A 26,036-nucleotide genomic window follows, 5' to 3' on the forward strand; every position below is an offset into this window, starting at 1 on the left:
TTTCGTATCCGAAATGATAGGATGTCAAAAATGCTCTACTAACTTATGGACGCGTCTCGGTGAATAAACCTAATCTTATATTGTTGTTACGGCAAGACGATTAATAAATTCGTTTATGGGCGGGACGGCTTGTATAGGTTGCGCTTACGAGCCCGTTCTCGTTTCGAGTGGCGGCCACTTACGCGCAACCGTGTAAGGTGCATACGGTGCGCGCCAAACCGCCAATGTTATAATATTGTACATAGGTACGGCGGCGTAATAATGGCGGTGTTACGCACGTCGAACACGACCAAATCCACGCACGGTTATTCGTGTACAACACCATAATTGTATGATACGCGTTCGTGTGAATATTATAATATTACAATCGTTTACATGTTTTTGCGAGCGCCGAAACGATCCACGTCACGGCGGGCCGACATGCAAATAAAACAGCGACGACGAGCAAAAAAATTGTAGCGAAAAAACACGCGTATACGATAATCGGGCCAAAGGCGGTGGCGGCGGCCGCGGCGTGCGCGCTCGCGGATCAATATCGGCCCGGTGACGGATCGCGGCGAGTCGAACGCGCCCGCCGCGTCCGCGGCACAGCTAACGCAGCCGCCGATATCGCACCACCACCAGTCACCGCCACCGCCTCTACTACTACTGCTGCTGCCGCTGCCGCCGCTGCTACTGCTGAAACTACGCTGCACACACACGTTATTATAATTATATTATAGTAAAAATAATAATAATCATCGCGGTGTACGCATCACGCATGCTCGCGAGTCGTGTGGCCCAAGTCCAAAGCAGTGTGGTGGCGGTCCGCGGCGGAATAAACGAAACAACCATAACCGAAAACTCGATTATATAATAAAATACAATTATAACACGCTTCGGTCGAATTTCCGTCGCGACGTCGACGACGCCCGTTGCATATAATAATATTAATAATATTATATAGTATTGTACGTAGGTTGCTCGCTAAAGTGCAGACGGCGACATTTGGCGCAAAGTTCGGTCCGTCGACTCGGTTTCGCGAAAAAATAAATTTAAATAAAACCCGACCGGGAAAACCGGCCGCCCGCCCGAGAGAGTCCGTCTCGCGCGCGCGTGACGCTATAGTCGCGGACGCTATGACGACCGGCGCCGCCGTCGCTACCGCCGCCGCAGCTACCACCTGATCGCCGCAGACGACGTGGGCCCGCAGCACTATGACGACGACGATTCGCCGCGATTGAAGTGGTCGACCGTCCCGACCTTCCGCTATTCCCGGATCCCGTGACGCACACACGACGTCCAAGGTAAAATGCACACAGCACACATAATAAATATACCTTTTTACGCTCAGTCGTGCGTAACGCTCGCGCGCTTTACGCCTGTCGATTCGTGCTTTTTCGCCGCGCAACAATAATATGATATGATATAATATTATTATAACGACGATGTTGCTGCCGCAGTCGACTGCGCGTGGTCGGCGAAAGTCACCCCCCCCCCCCACACCATTCATATGGGCGCACTTTACGACGAGCTTTTGGCATTTGGAGCAGGAGGTGCTTCGAACGTCGTCGTCGTCGTCGTCGTCGACGGCAATAATATTGTTATTATGACGGTATAACCCGCGGGGTCGCTGTTGATATTATATTACACCATTATGCTTATCGCGTTATGCCAGACGCTCGCTCGTGGTCCCCCGCGGTATTCAACCCTCGTGCCCGCGGCCTGCAACCCTCTCCCGGGGAAACGGTTTCGGCGTTACAATACGCCAGTTCGCGCATATGTTTCGAATAACGTGTACACTGTACCTATACGTAAAAGCTATATTATATTATGTTATATTATATTTTGTGCGCAAGCGGCGTGCTAAATACTTAGGGGGGGGGGGAGGAGCTTTCGCGAGGACGGGACCTCACGCCGCGTCGATTAGTATTCTCGTAATCTCAGTTTAAATAGACGAGTTTTTTGAACAAATAATAAGTAGCTACGAGAAGAAATATTAATATTTACAGAGTGTTGAATCGGTAAAGTTTCGGAAGGCCACACTATAGCCATAATAATATAATATATACTGTTCTCTCGGTGCACATGCTGGCGCCGCTGCGGTATAATTGAGTACTTTTACAATGTTATCGATGTTTTCCGACTTGGCTAACTTTTGGTTTATTAGGTTTACGACTTTCGAGACTATATAGTCGTCGCCCTATGGCCTATATTTGAACGAAACAAGTCCGACGACACAGATTTAATGTGGCCCGTCCGTCGCAGTATTTAATAATGTCAATGGCAGCGTGCGTACGAATATAATATCGTTTTTCTTTTTGTGCACAGATTGAATTCAATGACTGATTATTATAACAGCTCCCTAGTCTCCGGATATGGTAAAAATATAATAAAAGTAAAAACATATAAAAAATATTATCGACATATTACGCGCTTCGTTTGCCTACATAGCACTCACTTTATATATAGGTTACTCGTACACGCTGAACATAGATTAAATTTTGGCTGCAAGCTGCGAGCGTGACACTGTAATAATATAATATATGATTATGTTCTATATCGTGTATTTATATATATATGGTTTGAGTAATAATTGTATTTTTATTTTATTATAACATGGTATTACAGTGTATTTACACTATATGGGTTTTACAATGTACATATGTAGTAAAAAATATATATATAGGTCCGAGAACATCCGGCGTAACGCTATGACGTTAATCAGTCGGCCTGAGTTATGACGCTGTGAATTGCACTATCAGCTAACGTTTATTTCCGTCTTGAAAGGTAAAAACCAATCGATGGTAAAATTGTGTACGTATTGCTCTGACCGGACGACAGTTTGCACTAATGAGTAATGATGAAACACAAGTATAATATTATTATTATATTATTCGAAATTCGATATCATTTTGCGATTATTATTAGTTTCAATATAATACTCAACATGATTGTTATTTGATGGAAAACTTTAGGAGCGGACTTTAGATTGCTTACAGACGTTTGAAAATTCACTAAACTTAGAGCATAATTACTCCAACATCTAGTAAGATTTTGGCACCCGAGGACCCTCCTCCCGTTTCTATGTAAACTACAATATATTATTACTAATGATTTATTATTTTATTCAAAGTTTAAAGACCGTATACTCCGTAATAGCACATGTGTTATGTTTAATATTAATACACCTGCCTACTGATTACTAAAAATAATAAAGCCACTGTCATAGTGTTCTATATACATTCTGCAAAATGTTATGTACGATTTTTTTTTAATTTAGAAAAGAAAACATATTATACAAGCTGTACAGATGTACAATTATTATCTATAATATGTTATGAAAAAAAAAAATAGTAATTAATATTGGCAATGCTTCAAGCATATGTATTAAGATTAGGTATACAGTGACGGAACTCCAGTTGCACGATTTAAACATTAAACAAATTAAGCTCGAACGATCGGTCTTTCCTAAGTCAATTATTATTATAATCTTTACTATGACTGTGCCTCGCATAAAATAATATATAGAGTTATTTATCGTGCGTGAATAGTATAGGTTAAACCTATATAGTTATATTACCCGCTCTGGAATTGAAATGAGTTTCGTACCTTTATAGGCTCCCTAGCCTCGGCACATAACATGTTGTATTAGGAAATAGTATTTGGTTTTTTGCGTACACAAAATATAGAGACAATGTTGCCTTTGATAATGTTTCGTAACAGTGCTGACCTTCCACGGCCGTTTGCTAAACAACATTTTTCGTCCTTGGTATTACTGCAGCTATAGGCTCGTTATGAGAATACTGTACTATCCTCAATCCTTATACTAAGGCGTATCTCTGATTCTAATTCTATAGTTATAGTTATAGTACCCGCTCAGAAATTTAAATGAGTTTCGTACCTTTATAGGCTCCCTAGCCTCGGCACATAACATGTTGTATTAGGAAATAGTATTTGATTTTTTGCGTACACAAAATATAGAGACAATGTTGCCTTTGATAATGTTTCGTAACAGTGCTGACCTCCCACGGCCGTTTGCTAAACAACATTTTTCGTCCTTGGTATTACTGCAGTTATAGGCTCGTTATGAGAATTATTCTAATTCTACTGCAGGTATACGCATAATATCACGGTATAAACCTAACCATTTATCTACAATTCTTCAGTTTCACAAATATACGCACGACAATTATTTTTCTTATTTGTTCGTAATAATATTGAATAAAATAATTGCAAATGCTTTACAGTTTGTCTATAAGAAGTTATAGGTATTGTGGGTGGGTTTCGTCCTCTAAATATGTCTGCAATTTGCTACTGTCCATATCACGTGTCGCCGTTATAGCTTACATATTTTATTGTAATATGCATTAATAACAATAACAATAGTCATAATCGAAAATATTGTTCATACGTCATATTGTACCGTGTATTACCTATTATGTAATATGTATGTATGATCATATTATAATATTGTTCACGTACCTTCCTACTTATATAATATTATATTCGCATTTTCCCAACTTTTAGTCAACGCAAATCGCATATTTTAAATTCAAACATACCTATTATAATATTGACACATTTTACGCGCAATAATATTGTAAATATTAATAGCTATACCTACATACCTACTATACATAGTTTCGTTTGTAACCTTTGTGTAATGTGGCTTTAAGGTTTCTGCGGCGAAACGCTCATCTCTGCCGAAACAATGGCGATGTTATTACGAAGACCGTTTCTAAATATAAGTAAGACCCAGGAACGTGCCTCCTAGCTACTGTTTTATGTATACCCACGATCAAGTTCGATTTTTAATCAGCATGGTAACCCCATAAAAGATGTAAATATCACGTGCATATTATTATTTATTTTTACCACCCTCAAATTTAATCGCGCACAAAAAACATCGATTTTTAATTGCGAAATAAAATTTTAAAAAGGCATATGGTTTATCATATTATATTCTATACCATAGTGGCATAGTTAGGTACGTTTTTATAACTTTTGTCCCACATGACTACATATATAATATACTTGTGTATTTACCCAACAACAAAATAAAAATTATTTAGTTTCCAAACAACATAATACTAAATGATTCTATATAGTACGTTCTATTGTTCTAAACTCTAATATACACTAAAAAACAAGAAATAAGTGAAGATTTTAAGTAGGTTGATCCTATACAATTTTATTAACTTATTAACCAAACGGGACGAACGTCATAAGTTCTTACTTCATAACATAACAATTTGTAAACAATTTCTTCAGCTGCGTATATCAGACAATTCATTAATATTATAAATACACTCACATTTTAAATGAGCTTAAAACTCGTTATGCTCGACATACAGTTTAATTTAATCAATACATGTACCTATAATAGTAAATTATTTATGTAATGTAATATAGTTACCTTTTGTCGGTATTCTAAATATTTGATTCATATTTTAACATACGGCCGGTTTATTTAATAAAGATGTGTATTTTTCTTTAAGAATGAGAATTAAAATTTTTTAATCATCGATATATGTATTGCAGTTATTATTGTATTTTCTTCTTTTTTTCATGTGCATTAGAATAAATACCTAAATATTATAAAAAAAAAATAATTCAAACGTGTTTTAACCAACTTTAATGCAATTACTAATTAGATTAAGATACCATGCGAACAAATATTCAAAATGCTTTTACGTTCGTCTGTATCTATATTATAATAATATATACATAATATATACATGTCATGCATCGTCAATTAACGTTTTTTTTTTTAAAGCAACAACAATATTATATTGCAATGTATTAATAATTTTTATTTAATGAAATCCTTACCACAACACACAACTTAAAGGAGATTGGAAGCGGTGATTTTCTGTCTTCGTCTAACACACATGGAACATAGGAATTTAGACGGGTTTTCATTCCAAAGTACCGATTGATTTAGTGAAACGATAAGAATTCAAAAACAGATTTGAATTTGTCGTCATGTCTACTTGAGAACGACTTTCCCCCCTTGTTTGATTTAATCCCCCTAAATTCTAAAAATTGGTACTAAAATAGGAAATGAAATATTTAAATTTTTGGAAAACATAAAATCAAAAAATTAAAAATCTGAGATAGTCGATCTCAAGTAGACTTGACGACAAATTCAAATCTGTTTCTAGAATTCTTATCGCTCCACTTGATCAACCGGTACGTTGTAATGAAAACATCTAAATTCCTATGCTCCACATGTGTTAGACAAAGACAGAAAATCACCGCTTCCAATCCTCTTAAAATGATCTACCTATGAAAGTCGTTGACCGTTGTGGTGTTGAATTATAATCTGTTTTAATAGGTATTATAATAATATAATATGTTGATGTAAAAATTGATCATGTTGTAAAATAATTTTGTATTTGTCTGTATATCATTATACCCACCTACGACTTACAATATTATGAGGCCCTAATTGTTTATATCAGTTTATCATAATATAATATTGTATGAGTATGAGTGTATGACGAAATACTATATATACATCGGAATATAATATAACGTTTAAGAGTTACATACGCAAAATTGTTGTATTTTATTAGATAAGGTTATATATTAATATAGGCGCAATTTGGACAACTGATTTGGGGGGGCTAAATTTATAAAATCAATACAGACCCGAATAATTTTTTTAATAGGTGGATTTAAGAATGAACATATTTAAAAACTTAGGGGGGCTTAAAAAAACTAGAAAGACCCCCCCAAATTGCTCTTATGTATGTATCTATATGTATCTATATCTATATTGTGTACATTATTTAATGTATATAAATATCAAAATTAAAATCTATATAATATTATAATACAATATATTAAAATATATTCTAATGTAAGTCTTTATATTATAAATATTGTGCAAAAAAATACAAGTACTTATTTAAATATCAAAAGACTCAATTTTTAATACATAGGCGAAAATGTTATATGTGATAGATTTTTATTACTACCTACGCAAAAAAACGAGTTTAACTTACGTCTTACACATTGTACATGTATATTTATTTATAGGCTATGAATAGAGAGATACAATATCGCGTAGTTTAGAAAACTCTACGTGCAAAATTCTGATAGTTATCCGCCATTATTACCACCTATTGAATTGTTCGTAGTTCGTCCGACAAAACAACAATATTAGTGTTTATCTTTGACAGCCTAGCTATTGTATAACTACTGTACATTGTGTAAATTATAACAATATGTAATGACGCTATGTTTGTCTATTATAATATTATATCCACCGACGACTTGCTTTTCAAAGTAAAATTTTTTTACTAAAAACACAATATATATTATACACTATATATTTGCAAAATATCTATTATATAAGTTTTGAATAAATATTTTTAAACAATATACCTGCTATATTTAAACTGCAGATCATAATTATGCCATTCACTAATAGAGCCAATTTTTGTTTGTATCCGGATAGCGATTCAAATATTATATTATGATATATTATATTATAATATATTTAGTGACATACATCACCTTGATAATTTTGTACGTTAAGTTATTGTTGTATAATATCGGGCGCAACTATTTATATATATATATATATTTTTGATATTTACATTTATTATAACAAGCTGCAGATGAAACTCAAATAATAATAATTCCTAATTTTAGTAGTATTTTAATTCTAATTCTGAGCGAATCGATGTATACCTATACTCTGTTCCAAAAGAGAACGGTTACTTTTAGGGCATACAACTGACGCCTGCGGCCGTGCAAAGGCCAAACTTCCCCCACCTTGCTAGCCGATGTTTCTCGAAGACGTCGACGATCTTTGGCTAGGAAGGTGGGGGGAAGTTTGGCCTTTGCACTGCCGCAGCCGTCAATTGTATGCACGAAAAGTGACCGTTCTCTTTTGGAACAGAGTATATACTACAGTACCTACTAGGTACCTATTGGTTTTACAATGATATTGTGCTTATTCTTCTTTTTTTGTGACGAACTTCACCTTTAGGAACAGTGCAAGTAATTTAATCATCAACTTTGAGGGTGGTTTCGGGCTGCAAATTATAATATATAGTTGATACATTGGGGTAAAATCTCAATACTAATTAATTAGGAAAAATTAACAAAAAAATGGGTAGGCACCTACTGAAAACCAGTTTTTAACTAAATCAATTTTGTTTATTTTTAAAATTAAAAATAAATTACTGACTTGAACACATTTTTATCAAATTTTTATATACCAACTCATTTTCTAGAAATTATATAGTTTTCAAACTAATTTGGATTTTGTTCTATTGAGTAGTTGCAAATGACAGCTGTGTTTTGTTAATAAAAAATATTATTATTATTCACTATATAGTATATAAATTAATTATTATATTATAATGAAATTTCGAACACATTTGCACTAATTATAAGATGCGTCTAATAGTTAGTTAAGTAAATAACAGCATGAACTTATTCACACCGTTTTGAAATGGTATTGACTTACAATAAATTAATAACAACAAGTACCTAATATTTTATGAAAAAATCATTATTTAATATACAATATACGATTTGTTTTTGGTGAGAATTAGTTCAACCTTCGGAATTCCGTATTACTAATAGAAAAATAAAATATCATATATAATAGTAATATATTAATATATATATTATATACATATATAATAAAATATCTTTAGAAATATAGGCTGACACACGGTCATCTCTGCTTAGAATCGTTTCACATCGCATACGATGATTTATCATTGAATTCAAATTTAACACATCCATTACAGTAACCTACGGAATGACGAGATGCACTCTGCAGCTAGGTACTATAATATAGCACCAGATCGACCAGTGATGGAAAATATAGTGTTTGAATGAATTTGTCAACCTTCAAATCTCTTTTTTAACTACAATACTTTTGTAGAACGTGATATTTTAATTGCACCGGTATTTTTGATTATATATATATATCAAATCTACAAAATGTATATTTTATACATTAACTTCTACTAATTATACGTATAATATATAATATTATATTGGATATATTATACAGTCTTTGTACATAGGAAATGTACTTACCCATATTCCTTTTCTAATTCAAATAATATGTCTTAATAATGTCTATAAAATCAAATTGAATTCTTTGTTCTTCGCCTTCTGATTCTATAATGTTCTTGTGGATGGGTATCGGGCACTTTTCCCAATTTCCCCTTCTTCACTATGATAACCCAGTAAAATTTCTGAGTAAAGTCTTAGTAAAATAAAGTCACGTAATGATGTATAGATAATAATATAATATGATGTAAAAATAAAATAGACAAAATAATAATGGCATTTGAAATAAAACTGATTTCATTTCACCTGTAGAAACAATAAAGATTACAGATTGCATAATGTTACTTAATATTTGCAAACAATGTTTACTATTTTCTGATAAGGTACTATTGTATATTATTGAACTTATAGGATTATAATTTGTATTGTATTTGTATGTATTTGCTTGGTAAGTCACAGTGCGAATAATATTATAACTATTATATTATATACTATTTTTTAGCATTGGTATTTAAAAAACAGAAAAATAAGAAACCATTGTTTTTAAAACTTAGGTACATCAATAACCTTTAAGATGGTATCTCTTCACTAATATTAATTATCAATATAGTTTGTATGATCAGCCACTTGATCATAGTTAATAATTAATATAATGAAGATTAGAATAAGGAGACCAAACTCTGACGGCCGCTCGCACGAAAAAATGTATCGAAATGAGTCACACGATTAAACGTCCACAGGTTGCGTTACGTACGCTAGGGTTGCTACTTTGACCATTCTAATATAGGAATTATTCATGTTTTTTGGAAAATATGTGCATTATTTTGAACTATGACCCTCTTTAGGTTTTATAGCTTGTTCGGTTATACGCATTTATACATGTGCATAATGTATGTGTATATTTCATGAATATTATTTTTATTTTTGTGTAAAATGTGTTAAATTATACAATCCGTTAACTCTATATCTAGTTATTCTATATCTATATAATATCTTTGTTCGCAGCGTGTCTGAGCCCGATACTATTCGATACACCACACACTTGTGTTTCCTTGAACGATCGTTTTATACCGATATATTATTATGTATTGTGACGCTCAAATTTGTTTTCTATGAATTACATGTTTATGAAATATACACTTATGTACGAGTATAAATGCGTAATCGTAAAAGTTATAAAATCTAAAGAGGTTCTTGGTTCAAAATAATGCATATATTTTCCAAAAATCATTAATAATTCCTATATTACACAGGTTAAAGTAGCAACCCTAGCGTACGCAACGCAGCCTTTGGCCATTTAAACGTGCGACTCATTTCGGGACGTTATCAGAAGCGGAGTTTGGTCTCCTTATTCTAGTCTTCATGGTTAATATTATAACATAACCAACATGTTAATTAATACTTCTAGATCGCAGATTTTGGTGAAAAAACAAAAAACATTTAGTTTATTAAAAATTATATCCACTGCAGTGAATAATATGCATTAAAAGTTAATTCTGAGTAGTGACTACCTACATAGATAGGTCCAATATACGTGATGTTAAATAATCTACCTATTAATTATGCATCATTTTTAATGGACTTTGTCAAGTAATTAGTATAGATAAACATGCTAACCTAATTTATATAATTTGATCATGTCATTTTTTTATTGTTTTAATGTGACCACCTCACCTTTCACGAACATCTATGATGATTATTGATGCGAACAATTTAACAAATATTTAATAATATTCTAGTTTTAAAAATAAAAAAATAAAACCACAGATTCTATAGTATGAAATATGAATACTTGTTACAACCGAAATATTGTTCAACTACGTTTTTTTAAATGTTAGATATTTGAAATTTTTGAAAAATAACACACGAATTCAAAATACTTACTTAAGAAATTTATAACCATAACGTGAACATGTTAGTTATACCTGTAATCCATAATATAAACGTAATAACTTTTAAGCAACGATCGTAGGTATTCGTTATTGATTTATTAGTTTATTATGTCGTATTACTTGTAGATGGCGATGATACTATAATAGTAAAAGGTCTCAATGCACTGCTTTATATTCGCTGTTTTCATTGTTTGAAACCAATAGACCTTTTAAACAAATGGATTTTAAATTATTTCGTTATGCGTTAATTTTTGTTTACTGATATTCTATAAATTACGTTTTGCGTTATGTTTTGTTTAATGATACATAATATATTTTGTTAATCGTCATGTTTTGTTTTGCGGTATTTAATTATTTTTGATTATCGCTTTCCGTTATAATTGCGTTTTCAAATTTCAATCGTTTTTTGTCAAGTATAAGTAATTTAACGTAGGTTACATAACGTTATTATAACTTTGCAAGTCCTAATAAAATGTGCAAATTTTTTTGCAAAAAAGTCACTGTTTTTATTAGAAACTAATAGCAATCCAATAAAAATTAAATCAATGAGCTATGAGCATATAATAATAATTATGTAATACAATAAAAATGTATTTACAAGACGGTTGGTGTTGCATTTCTGCTACAAGTTTTGATGTTTCAGGCTTAATATAGGATAGTTTCAACTGCAGTTCGGAATCCATATAGGTAATACGTTGTAAGCCGTTTCTATACTTATTTTTAATGTAGGTACACTAGATAGTGGCGTTCTCGGGAATTCTCAATGGGGGGGGGGGGGAGTTGACCTCATGACCCCTTCCCGTGAGTACGCCAATGACACTAGAGCAGAAACAACTTTTTCACCGAATTGTGTAGAGGGAAATAGTATTAAAAGTTTAAGAGCCTTACTTGATAGTTCTGGATAATCATCTCGTACCTAACCAAAAATTTGGCAAGAACGTTTGATTGAATTTAGTTTTCTAACTACTAGTAGAAATGTATAGTGCAATAAAAATAACATTCAGTTTCAGACAAATGCATATTACCTATGCGATATAAAATATATACCTATGAAATATAAATGTACAACGGAGCGAGCACTGAACAGGTGGTATCGCGCGTAGCTTTGTTACCTACTACACGGAACACAAAATTATCGATAACTACATGACGTTTTAATATAAAAATATTATATATTGGTAATATAAGATAACATCATAATATCCACCATAAGGGCAATGCATACACGCACAGACCATAATACATGACCAGAAAGACGGTAGTGTCGCCGGCCCTAGCTGACATATAATATAAGTGTCGCGAACCCCCGGGGGCCATGGACCACAGGTTAGGACCATCGGCATAGTGTACACCGGTGTACACCACCGATGATTATTGGTTAATGGGTTTTCATAAAATTAAATTTATTATTGCTATCGTAATATTGTTTGATGATTTGTATCATAAATGTACATCATTATTTGATTGTGAATGTTTTTGTGTAGATGGCACATTACAAGCACAAAGTGTTCGAAGAGGAGACGTCAAGCATGGGCTCGGTTCATTTGACAGAAGGAGTAACAGCGTCCTCCACACACATCCGTTTTTATACAGTAATTATTGAAACCATACGAAATAAATTACAACAAAAGATACACAATACGTTGGTAATAATTAAAAAAAGTATATAAAATATATGGTTCACAGGGCAAACCTAAAAATATTTGGTCTCGGTTGAAAAACAGAACGTCGTTGGAAAAAGTTCTCCTTGCCTTAACCCTGCTTAATGGTGTGATATTGCTATTTATCATTATGTTACCAGTGCATCAGGAAAAGTGTAGTCCCAACACACACCAAATTCCAGACATATACGAGGAATCTGATTCTTTTGTTAGTACCGGACAAGGTGAGATTTAAAAGTGTCGTTAAATATGCATATATAGGTATTATATTTTTGATATATTATCATTTATTTATTTTATACGACACGGAATAAGATGGACTAAATAATTAAAAGTCATTTTAGGACTTAATTATAAATTTAAAATATTAGAATAGTATATATCATTTATGCTTGCCAGAATAAACTCTCACCAAGTATATAAATAATTATTGGAACAAAAGAAGTGAACTTTAGTTTAATTAACTTAGCATTTATTCATGATGCACATCTTTATAATAGTGCTTAAAGTTCTTATAAATGACTTTTTTTTTACTTAGACATTTTTTGTATATGAAATGCTTTTGTTGTGGTGTATAATGTATATAAATATATACATATAATATAACAAAACCACGGAGAACACGTAATAAGCGACTGTTTTCTAAAAACTTATAATTTATAATCGATTGGTTGTCCGCAGATTATTGTATGAAGGAGACGTGCGTGACAACGGCAGCGTCCATAATCAAAAGTATGGACACAAAATCTGACCCTTGTCAGGACTTTTACAAATACGCTTGTGGTCAGTGGATAAAAGCGAATCCGGTGCCAGACGGCAGATCTATGTGGGGCATGTTTAATGAGTTGGAAATGAACAATCAACTTATAGTCAAAAACTCACTAGGTGCGACTTGTTTTTTTTTTACACCCTTTATATTATTATGTCAACAGACTACAGAGTACTAATTTTTCCTTTATACCCCGAATCTCCATTTAATTAACATTCATTGATTTACATGTTAAATGATCTACACTGTTAATTTTTTTTCGAGATAAGTGTGGATAAATTATTTTTTAAAATATAACCTGATGGCCGCTCGGATCAAAAAATATTACATATGTAACTCGTTTGGGACCATTTTATTCTCATTTATGTTGGCTTACGACTTATGAGTAATGACTATATCGCCATTCATTGGTTTTTGTAGCCATTTTTCCCCATAAGAATCTATAAAATTGGAAATTTAGGGTGGATTTTCCACAACTGGTAGGGTTTACTATATCAGCGTAGGACTTGTTATGCAAATCCACAACGGTTATGCAACTAGAAAATCTAATATAAATGAATAAATAAATAGTCCAAAATGCAGATTATTAAAAACTAACCTAAACTTGGTTGCGAATTTTATATGAATGGTCCAACTATTTTATACACCCATAGTCATTTACTTTTTATAAATTCCAAAACTAATTCCAGTACTTGTAATTAGGTGTTTTAATTCTTTTTTATTATTAAACACCGGAAGTCAATATTTTTTAAACAATAAGAATTCGTGAATTTGTTGGTTATATTATAAGATAAATTTATTTTTACAGAAGCAATTCCTATGAACACTAGCAGCAAAGCTGAACTCAAAGCCAAAATGTATTTTACGGCCTGCATGGATCCAAATAACACAATCGAAACGTTAGGTGCCAAACCATTGCTGGACCTTATTAAAGACATCGGAGGATGGAACATATCAGGAACATGGAATGTATCTTCGTGGAAGATACAAAAGACTTTAGAAACGGTTCACAATCGGTACAACATGGCCGGACTATTCTATTGGATGGTTGGCGAAGATGACAGAAATTCAAGCAGGCACGTAATTCAAGTTAGTATTCAACAAAATGTGCAACTAGTAGGTAACTCATAAGTCCCTATATAGTAGATAATGTGATTCATCGAGCAGTCCTTACACATTTTATCCTATAATAATGTATTCATTCAAATTCTGATTTTTGGACAATTTATGTAAGCTTAAAAAAACATAATTTATTGAGGATACTTGAGTTTTTATAAAATTTAAGGAGTGTTCTGTAGTTACTGACTATACAAACTTATTTATTTTTTCATGTTAGAACTGCAGTTTTTCGTGTAAATAATTAAGCAAAATATTTTTTTTTTTTTGAGAACATTGATGTATTTTCATCGAAATTTTAACGAGTATTTTTTGAGGTATTTAACTGAATGTAAGTTCTGATAAATGTACTAAATATTCTTAATAATGGTTTTAAGTCCATTAAAATATAAAATAAACGTAATATTTAGCCTCGTACTCATTATACTTGATACTTAAACGTGATTCATGTTACGTGGTTAAATGTTTTTGAAAAAAAGTTTCTATTGTTCCTAAATTGTACGCAAATGAGTAGTATTTTTGTGCGCAAATGGGTTGTAAAAAAGGTAAATGTGCACAAATAAGTTGTAGCCAATTTCATTAATGGAAAATCGGTTGTGAACATTTTTTGTGAACTTCCCAGTATAAATAATGTTAATGATTTTTTTTTTGTATGTTTGTGTTAATTTAGGTTGATGAAGGTGGATTGACTTTACCAACTAGAGATTTTTATTTGAACGTTACAGCAAACCAAAAATTATTAGATACATATTTAGATTACATGACAACGGTGAGCTTATAATTTATTCATATATTTTGTGATTTACTTTAAGTAAGAGTACTACAGTTTTTTTGAGATTATATGTGGTGTAATTTAATGTTTGTTGGTTTTTTTTTGCATATTAATAAAAAACTTAACTTAACTGACTCACTTGTTATCAAAACTTTACTTATTATTTATTCGTTAAATAATTGAATTGAATAAAAATTGTTTATGTTTGAGGTTTTAGATTGGAACTTTATTGGGCGGTGAACCAAATTCTACACGACTTCAAATGAAAGAAGTTATTGAATTTGAAACACGTTTAGCTAAGTTCACAGAACCCGATGAAGATAAACGTGATGAAGAAAAGGCCTATCATATTATGTCTATTAGTGAATTACAGAATTTAGCCCCATTCGTATGTGTATTGTTTTGTTTTTTTAATATTAACTAATATTAATTTAAACTTCCCGTTTCACAAATTATAAACTATACTTAATCATACTAATAAATGTTTGTACAGCTTCAATGGAGTCGCTACTTCAATGCAGCTTTTCGATTAGTCGATAGAAAGATTACAATTAAGGAAAACGTCGTGGTATACTCTCCATCTTTCATGGGAAACCTTTCGAATCTAATTACCGAGTACAGTAAAACTCCAGAAAATAAAACGTAAAAAATCTACTTTTAAATATCTTAATCTCAATTATAGTTTGCTGATTATTGATTATTTTACAAACAATAGGGTAATTAACAACTATCTGGTGTGGCAAACTGTCAGGACCGTTACTCCTTATTTATCGAAAGTTTTTCGAGACGCGTATAAAGGACTACGAAAAGCATTGTTAGGATCGGAAGGCGGTGAAGAACCATGGCGGTACTGTATTAGCGATACAAACAACGTATTGGGATTTGCTTTGGGCGCATTGTATGTCCGTGAAGTTTTCCATGGACAGTCGAAAAAATTAGTAAGTATATAACAGTGAACAGGATAGGTAGGTTAAACAAAACAAAAAAAAAATCGGTAACTAAATATTTTAAACTTAATATTTTAAATTTTTAGGCTGAAGATATGATTAATGAAATAAGAACAGCATTTAAGGATAATTTCAAAAATTTGAAATGGATGGATAAAGAAACACTCATTGAAGCCGAGAAAAAAGCAGATGCTATAACAGATATGATTGGTAATATTATAATAATATATAAAAGGATTAAAAGTTACCTATATAAATTATTCACCGTGGAAATATTTTAGGTTTTCCGGATTATATAATGGACTCAAATCAGTTGGATGATAAATACCAAAATTTGACTGTACGTTCCGACGAATACTTTAATAACAACTTACGTGCTATTCAATATAACTTGATGCAGTATTTATTTAAGCTCGATCAACCTGTCAATCGTTCAAAGTAAAAACATAACACACGTTCGATCGAATATCAACTTAATTATCGATTTTCTTTCAGGTGGAGTATGACCCCTCCAACAGTAAACGCATATTACACGCCAACCAAAAATCAAATTGTCTTCCCAGCGGGTATCTTACAGGCACCATTTTTCGATCAAATGCAACAATCTTCCATAAACTATGGCGCTATGGGTGTAGTCATGGGACATGAACTCACCCATGCATTTGACGATGAAGGTAAGTTTAAAATCTTATAATCATTTGTTTTATAGGTAAATATTATTATTTAGTGTTGACTTTTACAATACGGAAAATATTAAATTATTTGTGTTTAAATATTTGAATAAACATTTTTAAACTAAAAGGTCGAGAATTTGATCGCTTTGGAAATTTACACCAGTGGTGGAATAACAAAACAGTAAACAAATTTAAAGAAGCGACGGACTGTATGATCAAACAGTATTCCAACTATAAAGTTAACGGCTATAATATAAATGGAAAACGCACATTAGGTATAATAAAATTAAATTACTTATTTAAAATAATTATTTTCATGACAAACGATTATACTTCAGGAGAAAATATTGCCGACAACGGTGGACTTAAAGCTGCATATCGTGCCTATGTAAAGTTACTTGAAGAAAAGAAGGCTCAACCAAATCGTTTGCCTGCTGTCCATCTTACCACGCAACAATTGTTTTTCGTCAGTTTTGCACAAGTTAGTGTAAACAACTAATAAACAAAAGAAATCGATTAAAATGATTCTTTATTTATAAGGTTTGGTGTTCATCGAGTACAGAAGAATCCCTCAAATTACAAATGGAAAAAGATTTGCATTCACCGTCACAGTATAGAGTAAATGGTCCACTAAGTAATTTTGAAGAATTTTCAAAAGTATTTAACTGTCAAATAGGAACACCTATGAATCCAGAAGAAAAATGTATTATATGGTAAAATATTCGAATGTTGGAATATTTGATTTGGCCTATATAACCAAAAAAAAAAAAGTATAACTTAATTGAAAGTCAAATTTAAAAGTTGTATAAGGCGTAAACATATATTAATTACCTAAAAACATTTATAACTTAAAATAGAACATATTATGACTATATTATATTATTATATTATATAGTTTTTGACAAGGCTAGGCATGTATTAACAAGTTAAAATTTTTAGGTTAAGACGTTAAGTTAATTTACATTTTTGTATTTAATGAGCATAGAATATCTTTTTAGATTTTAAATTGAACAATATTTTACAATTATGTATTTTTTTTATTTAATAAGAAATTATTTTTAGTATTGTTTTTATAATTTTTACATGTACTGGTGCGTTCCAAAAACGTTCTGTGACCCAATCTATTGATTATACATTTTATTAAGTTGGTACAAACTTGTTAAGTTGTTGATTTTATAATTAGTTACCCTAAGCGTGAATAAAAATGAACGATGTACATAGACGTTCATTACTATTCACGAATGCTAAATGTTCAATATCATTAACATTTTCAGTCCTAGTCCTTACAAACATTATAGAAATTACCAAAACTGTATGAGCTTTGTTGAGAGCTTTTGCTCTGAATGTGATAACTAGTGGTAACCTTCCCCAGAAACTTTTGACGAGGAATGTGAAACAAATAAACGCCTAACTACTTGTTTCGATGGTCTAAGTTAAATAACTATTACAGTGTCAATAGCAAAAAAAAAAGACTAATTCTAAAATTTGCATTCGTCACATATATTATATAGTCTTAAAACACCGCACATACGTTACAAATATATTTGTAAATTCGTTAACAGAAACAAAAGTACAACAATAGATTATTCCTATGCAATATGCATGTTCAATATAAACAAATTGATCAAGCATATATTTTTAATAAAACCGTGATAAATATTAACTAATAATTTTTAAAATTACATTAAACTAGGCGCCACAAAATAGGTTGGGAGGATAAGTTATATTTATTATACAAATTTAAGTTTGGTTAAGTTTTCTATATGTTTCGATTATTTAATTTTCATCTAGCGTTAATTTGAATATTAATTATTATTTAACTTGCAAACATTATTTTATTCTTTGTAAAAGTGATATTCAGTTAATAAAATACTTAAGTTTTAACTTTTTTGAATTACCAAAAAATACAAATAAATTTTAATTTTAATATGTATATGATTGAATTTTTTGTATTAACTTAACTTAACGAGTTAAAAAAAAATATTTAACTTGCTTAGCCTTGGATTTATTAATAATTAAAAATCATTAATACATGTTGTGTTTTTTTTACATTTTTCATTAATTGGTTTTTCTTTGAAGATTCCCATGAATGTTATTATTTATTTTTTTACTAGTATTATGTTTATCTTTTTTTATTGATGTTTTTATTAATTTAATAATATGTTTTATTTTATCTTTAATAAATGAAATATTATATCACCACACGACGTCATGAACTATATTATTGTTTATAGTATAGAACATTGATTATGTAATAATCTCGTTTCCTAAACAACAACCTGCAGTATACATCTGGTTCATTTTAGTTGAATTATTTGTTTGAAATTGAAATGGAAAAAATATGCTATTAAATAAATTAAAAATTAATAAAAATATTTGAAATTAAACATGTCGAGTATGGAAGAGAAGCCCGAAATAGGTAAACACATAGCATCTGATATACTTACTCGACACTTTTTCTTATATATTTCGCATATAAAGCGAGCATTTGACAATTTCAATCAATGTATGGATAAAACAATTGTTCAGGTACTCAGTACTTAATATGGGTACCTATAAATGTATAATTTAACAAATAACGACGAGTATAAAAGTACATACAATCTAACAGATTTTTTAAGTATAATATATATATTGTTACACAAATTATCCTAAGATATCGGAAACTGACTGTTTGGTATTTGGTTAGACAGTAATATCTACGTAAACTACACCGTGTTAAAATATACTTGCAATATACAGTAATAATATATTTGACAATTTTTAGGCTTGGATTAATAAACTAATGGAGTGCCCTCATCCAAACAATTTTAAAGCAACTAAACGTAATATGTATTTGGCACAGTTACTAATACATTTATATGACGGAAAGTTACGAGCTCCGTTTACGCGAATGCCATCTAATAAACCCTTAGAGACCTTTGACGAATTACCGTTTTACGGAAAACCGGATACACTTATGGAAAATAACGTAACTCCTGAAGTATTCAACCGAGAATTAGCATTAGATGAACTTAATTATATTTCATCGGATGAACGGACATATATAGCCGTTCAGAGTTTGAATGATGGCTTTACAGTATTTGGATATGTAGCAGTTACCATTGGACATGTATGTACGGATCCGCTGTGGTTGAATTCCCGAGGAGAAACTATGTAAATATATATATATAAGCAATCCAATTGTTATTTGTTATACAGCAAATCAAATAGTCTGAAACTTAATTTTACTTTTAATACTACATTTGAGACTAAAGAGGAATTTATGTAGAATCAAGATATTATGTTATAGATATACCAATGAAACTAAATATATTATAAGCATTTCCATTACATATTTCGGTGTATCCGAATTTGCTTCCGGGTTGTTACGAAGGGTAAGTACCTACCTACATCCGAAATGGTTCCAAATTATTTTTAAATTTTCCTTCTCATTTTATACAGAATTAGGACTGTCTACTAAGTATGAATAGTTAAAGCTGTGTTTTTGTTTCAAAAAAAAATAGGTCATAATATTTTTTTATTTTTTTTAAATTAAAAATATAAAATAAATAAAAATTATAATAATAAACATAATATTATGTTTCTTTCTTTTTTTTTGGATATTTTATTTCATTGAGGTAAAAATGTATAACACATATTAGTTATAAATTCCATTATATTTAGGTATGTATTTAAATTTTTAAATTTGTCCATTTCTGTTTTTATATATATTTCTTTATTTTTAGTTTTATGGTTATTTATCTCTTTTTATATCATAGTCTAATATATGTTTCAATTTGAAAGTCTTTATCGGGAACCAATTCGGATGTCAACTTTCAGGTATGGGGTCCAATTGCAGTCTCATATTCATAGGGGTGCCACGGACTGTCTTCCCAATATATAGTCAAATAATAGATAGGTAACATTTTTTCACTCAGATTGTATCACATAGCATACCTAGATTAAATTAAATTTATCTATAGTACCACAGTAGATATGTGTTATAATACTATATCAATTTTCGTAATGTTCAAAAATATTATTAGGTATATTTGTATTATTATTTTACATAGACATAATTATTTACTGTTTTATTCAGTATTAATACTGTGTTATTAAAAACACTACTTTTTTATGACTTATATGGCCTACCTACCATGATATTGACTGCACTCAAAAGCCCATATTATATTAATTATAGTTATATTCATATAAACCATTATTAGCCACTATAGCCAACCTATTATAAACCTTTTGAATTATTATTATACACTATTATACAAATGAGCATATTATTTTATAATGATTTATTATTTAATGTATTAATTTATCCTTTACCTTATGTAAGTGTGGACAGTTAACTTATATCCTTCTGGATTAACCGTTATTTGTGCGTTCATGAATATTTTTAATCTTGAAAAAAACAATGTTTGAGACTCGACCAAATAGTATTTAAACTAGAAATTGATTTCATTTCGGAGGCGATTCGAGTAAAGAAGGGTCGATTACCTATAATATATGAGACAACACAAAATAATGATATTTTTAAATTTTTTTAAATTCGGGAGGCAATCTAGTTAGGTTTACGAAAAAAAAATTCACGGGAGACAATTCAAGTGACCCCTATTATAGAAGCATACTTACTAATAGGTAATTAATATTAAGTTGGTAATAATTTATCTAACTTATATAGAAGAAGAGTAAGGCTGGGTCACTAGAAATTGGCGGGAATTCAGAATTATTTATATTATTTTTAAAGTAGACAATAATACAGTGGTGGTCAAACGGTGGGGGGTTGAGGTGGAATAGATCCCGCATTACCTTTTTTCAATTTTTAAGAGCTGATATTTTTAATAATCAAATAGTGCATGTTATAAAATCAGTCATATCCCTCCCCCTTGACAAAATTTGACCGTCGTTGCAGTGATTTAATATTTGTATATTCTTTAGTAAAAGTCCAATACCTACTTCTCAAGATTTGCCAGTGAGCTCTCCTTTACCAAAGAACTCACAAGAAATTGAGTTAGTCTTAATTGACAAGCAGGCAAGCAATGGCCTGGACATTTTAGTAAAAGAAATATGGGATGTGTTATCTGGACGACATACCCCAGACATCAGGGAACGTGCTAGTGGTTTTTATCTCACGCTATATACCACTATCAAACAAGAGATGCTCATTGAACAGAATAATCTACGCTCGACCAAATGCCAAGATCCTTTTGTTAATAGGCTGATATTTTTCTTGATAGAAGATTTAATGGCTCAGGGTGTATGTGACACCGAGGCGTTCCATCGATTCAATCAACTATCAATGTTAAAAAAACGAATCAAAGCTATTATTGTTGAAGTATGATTTTTATACCAAACCATTATTTTTTAAGTATTGTTAAATTCAAATAGCTTACGTGGAATTTGTTTACATTTATAACGAATAACTAAAAAAGTCAGTATTGAATATAGAAATACATTTTATTTATTTCCTCGCAGTTAGAAAATCTTATGATTTACTATTGACTAACTATTTAGCTATATCTGATGATCAAATTATATATAAGGCCCTGCCCTGTTGTATATAGATTGAAACCAGACGACGGGTTTTTGAAGAAGTCAAAAAGTCAATAATAATGCCTAAAATGCAATTTTATCTACATCCATCGATTAACTGTTCAACCGTTATATCTGAGATGATATTACAGGAAACACTTAAAATGGACCCAAAATCAACGAATTTTCTATTCACACAATATCCTTTGTGTGTGGTAAAAAAGTAAGCAGATATGTAAACTTTTTTTAGAACCAAAATTTAAGTTTTTTATTTATTTCTATGGTTCTTAAGTAAATAAAGCCTGATTAATTAATAACAATTATTTTATTATAATGTAATGAGCTTTTTATTTGTTTATTGTTATTGCATACGACTTTTGCAAGCAACTGTGTCCGAATGCCCGATATGAATATAATATGATCCGCATTGTTTTTGGTTTAGTTGGACATCACGTTTTTTGCAGTTTGCGTTTGCGTTTCCAACCCATACTGCAGGCACGCATAGGTTTTCGCCCAAAATCAACTTTTTTGTTTTCGTCCATATTATGATATTTTTTACCCAAACTCAAAAAAGAATGACTTGGTTTTCACCCAAAGAAATATTAATCATAGTAGACAAAAAAACATTAAAATGTTATTTAATCTTTTAGAATTTAGTAAAAAAATAGTATATTAATAAAAAACCAAATTATCTGTCCAAAGTTATGGCACATAAATAAGTGTAGAACATAGAAAAGCGAATTTAAATGTATAAGTGTAAAACATATTTAAAAAAAAAAGGTATAATAATAAAAATTTAATACCAAATTATTTGTCAAAATGGCACATGGATTAATTTAAAATCTGGAGTTAATTATATAAGCTATAATAATATTTCTTTGGATGAAAATCGAATGGTCGATTTTGGGCAAAAAGATGAACGGCCGGTACGACACTATTATAGTATAATACGTCTGTGTAGACACATTACAGCACATTACCCAAGGATCTACCTACCTACTAGAGCTGACCTTCTTAGTACCTACACTTGCATGATATCCCCAGCTTGTGAGCTTATATTTAATTTTATATTAAACTATGTTCTCACAATGTTTAAACTTGTGTTATTTTAGATTTAAGATAATGATTGTAAGTGAAAAAAAACGCATAATGCAGTTAATCAAAATACGTTTGGACAGTGTAACACGTGAGATGTACAAAGATTTGAGAGAATCGATAAGACAAGGTTTGCGTGACTATCAAGCCGCTCGAAATGAATGGCTCAGGGCTTGGCGAGTAATCAAAGAATACGAAGAAGCATTAAAGATTAGAGACAAATTGACATTGACTGCAAATTACCAAAATATCAACGACAAATTTTTGGAAATAATAAAAAATGAAATTGATATAGCCAAAATTCGTTCTAAGGTAAAAAAAATTGTACATGTACCTATATAAGGTAATGACTAATGAGTAATGACTATAGAGCATAATAATGGGTGCCAGATTTTTGTTTTTATTTGTTCAATAACAACATTTAAATTATTTTAATATTTCAAAGACAGAGATTTTTAATTTATTTTTAATATTTTAACTGTTTATTATGATAATATACAAAACTAATATATAATAATAATAATAATTAGTTGTTTGAAATTTGAATACCATATGATAATTTTATACTTATTTGGAAGTTAAATCAAAAAATACAAAAGTTCACCCATTCCAATTACACAAATCTGAGAATAAAACGAATTCAAACAATATAATTGTTGAATATTGTTAAATAATAAATAATAAAATCACCACGAATTTAGATTCAATTAGTTTTCACTTGAAAACCGATACTCGCACGTTTCAAATTTCAATAAATAATATAAAACACTGATTAATATCTAATAAAAATAATTACAATTTAAAACTATTAATTATTAAGTATTAATAGCTAAGACTAATTAACATAATATAACTATTTATTATTTATGGTAATTTAGAACACTAAAGAAAAAAACAACATACTTGAAAATGAAATTTATTTGCTGAATAAAAAGATACATGAACAAAATAATATAAATGTATCGGAAACAACACACGCAGAAGAACAAAAAAAAATGTATTTAAATGAAATAACAAATAAAAACATAGAAATACATCTCAGGATAGCTACCATCGATCATCTGAAATCTATTATCAGCATTGACTAACTGTAGTATTACCTATTTCAAATAAAATCTTAATATATATCTTAAAACATTATAAAAGTAAATATATTTAAATATTTTTTTATTTTTTATTTCTTATTGGTCTAGAGCCCGGCAACTATGGTCATTAGCTATTGTAGGGGTTACGGTTGGTAGGGTTGGAACGGTTGGTATGGTTGGTTGGGAACACGTGTATATGTCGCAAGATTTTTTGCCACTATATAGACCCGGGTGGTCACCCATCTGGGAACTAGTGGCTGCGACCGTTGCTTACTCTCAATCACGTTACGTGATTGATTTCAGCCACTGCGCCGGCACGCGGCGCCGAACCACATTTATATATTATGTTTATGTGTTATGTATAATTGACAATATTGTATTAGGAGGTACCTTAATTTTAAAACTATAATACTATAATATTGTCAAAACCTACCTATATTATAAATTATAATACTGCTTAGATATATGTCATAAATCAATATGTTAAAATTAACATTTAAATTAATACAAGTTATGATATTAAAAAAAACCCTTTAGTGAGGTAGGTACCTAGTACCTACCTATATATTGACTGTTGTAAATTATATCTGCGTATCGAAAGTATTTTTATTAGGTTTAACAGTTTATAGATATTAATTTGTTGGTCTTAATGATGTGTTTATTTTATACCAGAAAAAAGTCTTCAATATTCAATATTGAGCTAGGGTCGTTTCGGGTAGCAATTGGATCTAGTTTATACTTAGTGAGGTTAAATAATATAATGTACGATATTATTCAAAATAATCGTTAAAAACAAAACAATGAAAAATCAAACATTATATTATGGTAAAACGCCATAATACGATTTTAATTATTCGTTGTAATTCAAATATGAATAGCAGTAGACAATTGAAATTCTGAAAAGAATATTTATACCTATCATCATCATAATTATATGGTATCATTTTCTTAATTATATGGTATAATTTTCAAGAAATTTTTAGTTATTAGGAGTTTAGCTATATAATATGATAAAAATGTTTTGCCAAGTCACAAAGGTTCCTCACAATGTATTCTCACAGTAGGTAACTTAGCAAACATCGACAAATTAATCACAATTTTTTTTATTAGCATGCTTGGATGTTTTTTTATAATCATCGATGCGTTCAAATTTAGACAAAATCACAAACATTTACAAATTATTTAAAAATGTATACATTCGTTAATTTTAATACCTGGGTCCTAGCTACTCAATGAGACTTAAAAATTCAAATTTGAATACATGATTTCTCAAAAGTTGTTCTTCCTGGAATTTAAAAATAATAAATAGATTAGTGTAAAGCAGTTGCGGACTGGACGACCGGGATACCGGGAAATTTCCCAGTGGGCCATTTATTAATATTACTATTGTGAGATTATAAATTAAAATATTATCTAAATCTAATAAGTAATAAATATGTAATATTTAACATAAAAACCCAGATGTTCTTTTG

General features: G+C 30.6%; 2 protein-coding genes across 2 annotated transcripts; both read left to right on the forward strand.

Annotated features, from left to right (window-relative positions):
- The first annotated feature begins 465 nt into the window (after positions 1-465).
- On the forward strand, positions 466-19,065 carry LOC132942196 (endothelin-converting enzyme homolog). The gene is made up of 15 exons (XM_061010513.1): positions 466-1,286; positions 12,404-12,511; positions 12,606-12,804; positions 13,262-13,465; positions 14,158-14,438; positions 15,136-15,234; positions 15,455-15,625; positions 15,731-15,879; positions 15,953-16,175; positions 16,271-16,394; positions 16,466-16,622; positions 16,680-16,858; positions 16,987-17,133; positions 17,197-17,339; positions 17,399-19,065. The coding sequence occupies exons 2-15, from the start codon at positions 12,404-12,406 to the stop codon at positions 17,573-17,575; spliced, it is 2,361 nt and encodes a 786-aa protein (XP_060866496.1). The 5' UTR covers positions 466-1,286; the 3' UTR covers positions 17,576-19,065.
- Positions 19,066-19,189: 124 nt separating this feature from the next.
- LOC132942198 (uncharacterized) lies at positions 19,190-25,566 on the forward strand. Its single transcript, XM_061010515.1, has 6 exons — positions 19,190-19,387; positions 19,626-20,014; positions 21,791-22,187; positions 22,417-22,607; positions 23,497-23,791; positions 24,358-25,566. The coding sequence occupies exons 1-6, from the start codon at positions 19,247-19,249 to the stop codon at positions 24,565-24,567; spliced, it is 1,623 nt and encodes a 540-aa protein (XP_060866498.1). The 5' UTR covers positions 19,190-19,246; the 3' UTR covers positions 24,568-25,566.
- The last annotated feature ends 470 nt before the right edge of the window (positions 25,567-26,036 follow it).

Source organism: Metopolophium dirhodum, chromosome 3 (genome assembly GCF_019925205.1).
Source record: "Metopolophium dirhodum isolate CAU chromosome 3, ASM1992520v1, whole genome shotgun sequence".
Classification (NCBI taxonomy): Eukaryota; Metazoa; Arthropoda; class Insecta; order Hemiptera; family Aphididae; genus Metopolophium; species Metopolophium dirhodum.

Bases quoted from the DNA above. Each gene is read 5' to 3' on its own strand.
- LOC132942198 (XM_061010515.1), top strand. From the start codon at position 19,247: ATGTCGAGTATGGAAGAGAAGCCCGAAATAGGTAAACACATAGCATCT. The intron at 19,388-19,625 runs GTACTCAGTACT...GACAATTTTTAG, and splicing joins TGGATAAAACAATTGTTCAG to GCTTGGATTAATAAACTAAT. The intron at 23,792-24,357 runs GTAAAAAAAATT...ATGGTAATTTAG, and splicing joins TAGCCAAAATTCGTTCTAAG to AACACTAAAGAAAAAAACAA.
- LOC132942196 (XM_061010513.1), top strand. From the start codon at position 12,404: ATGGCACATTACAAGCACAAAGTGTTCGAAGAGGAGACGTCAAGCATG. The intron at 12,512-12,605 runs GTAATTATTGAA...TATGGTTCACAG, and splicing joins CACACATCCGTTTTTATACA to GGCAAACCTAAAAATATTTG. The intron at 17,340-17,398 runs GTTAGTGTAAAC...TTTATTTATAAG, and splicing joins TTTTCGTCAGTTTTGCACAA to GTTTGGTGTTCATCGAGTAC.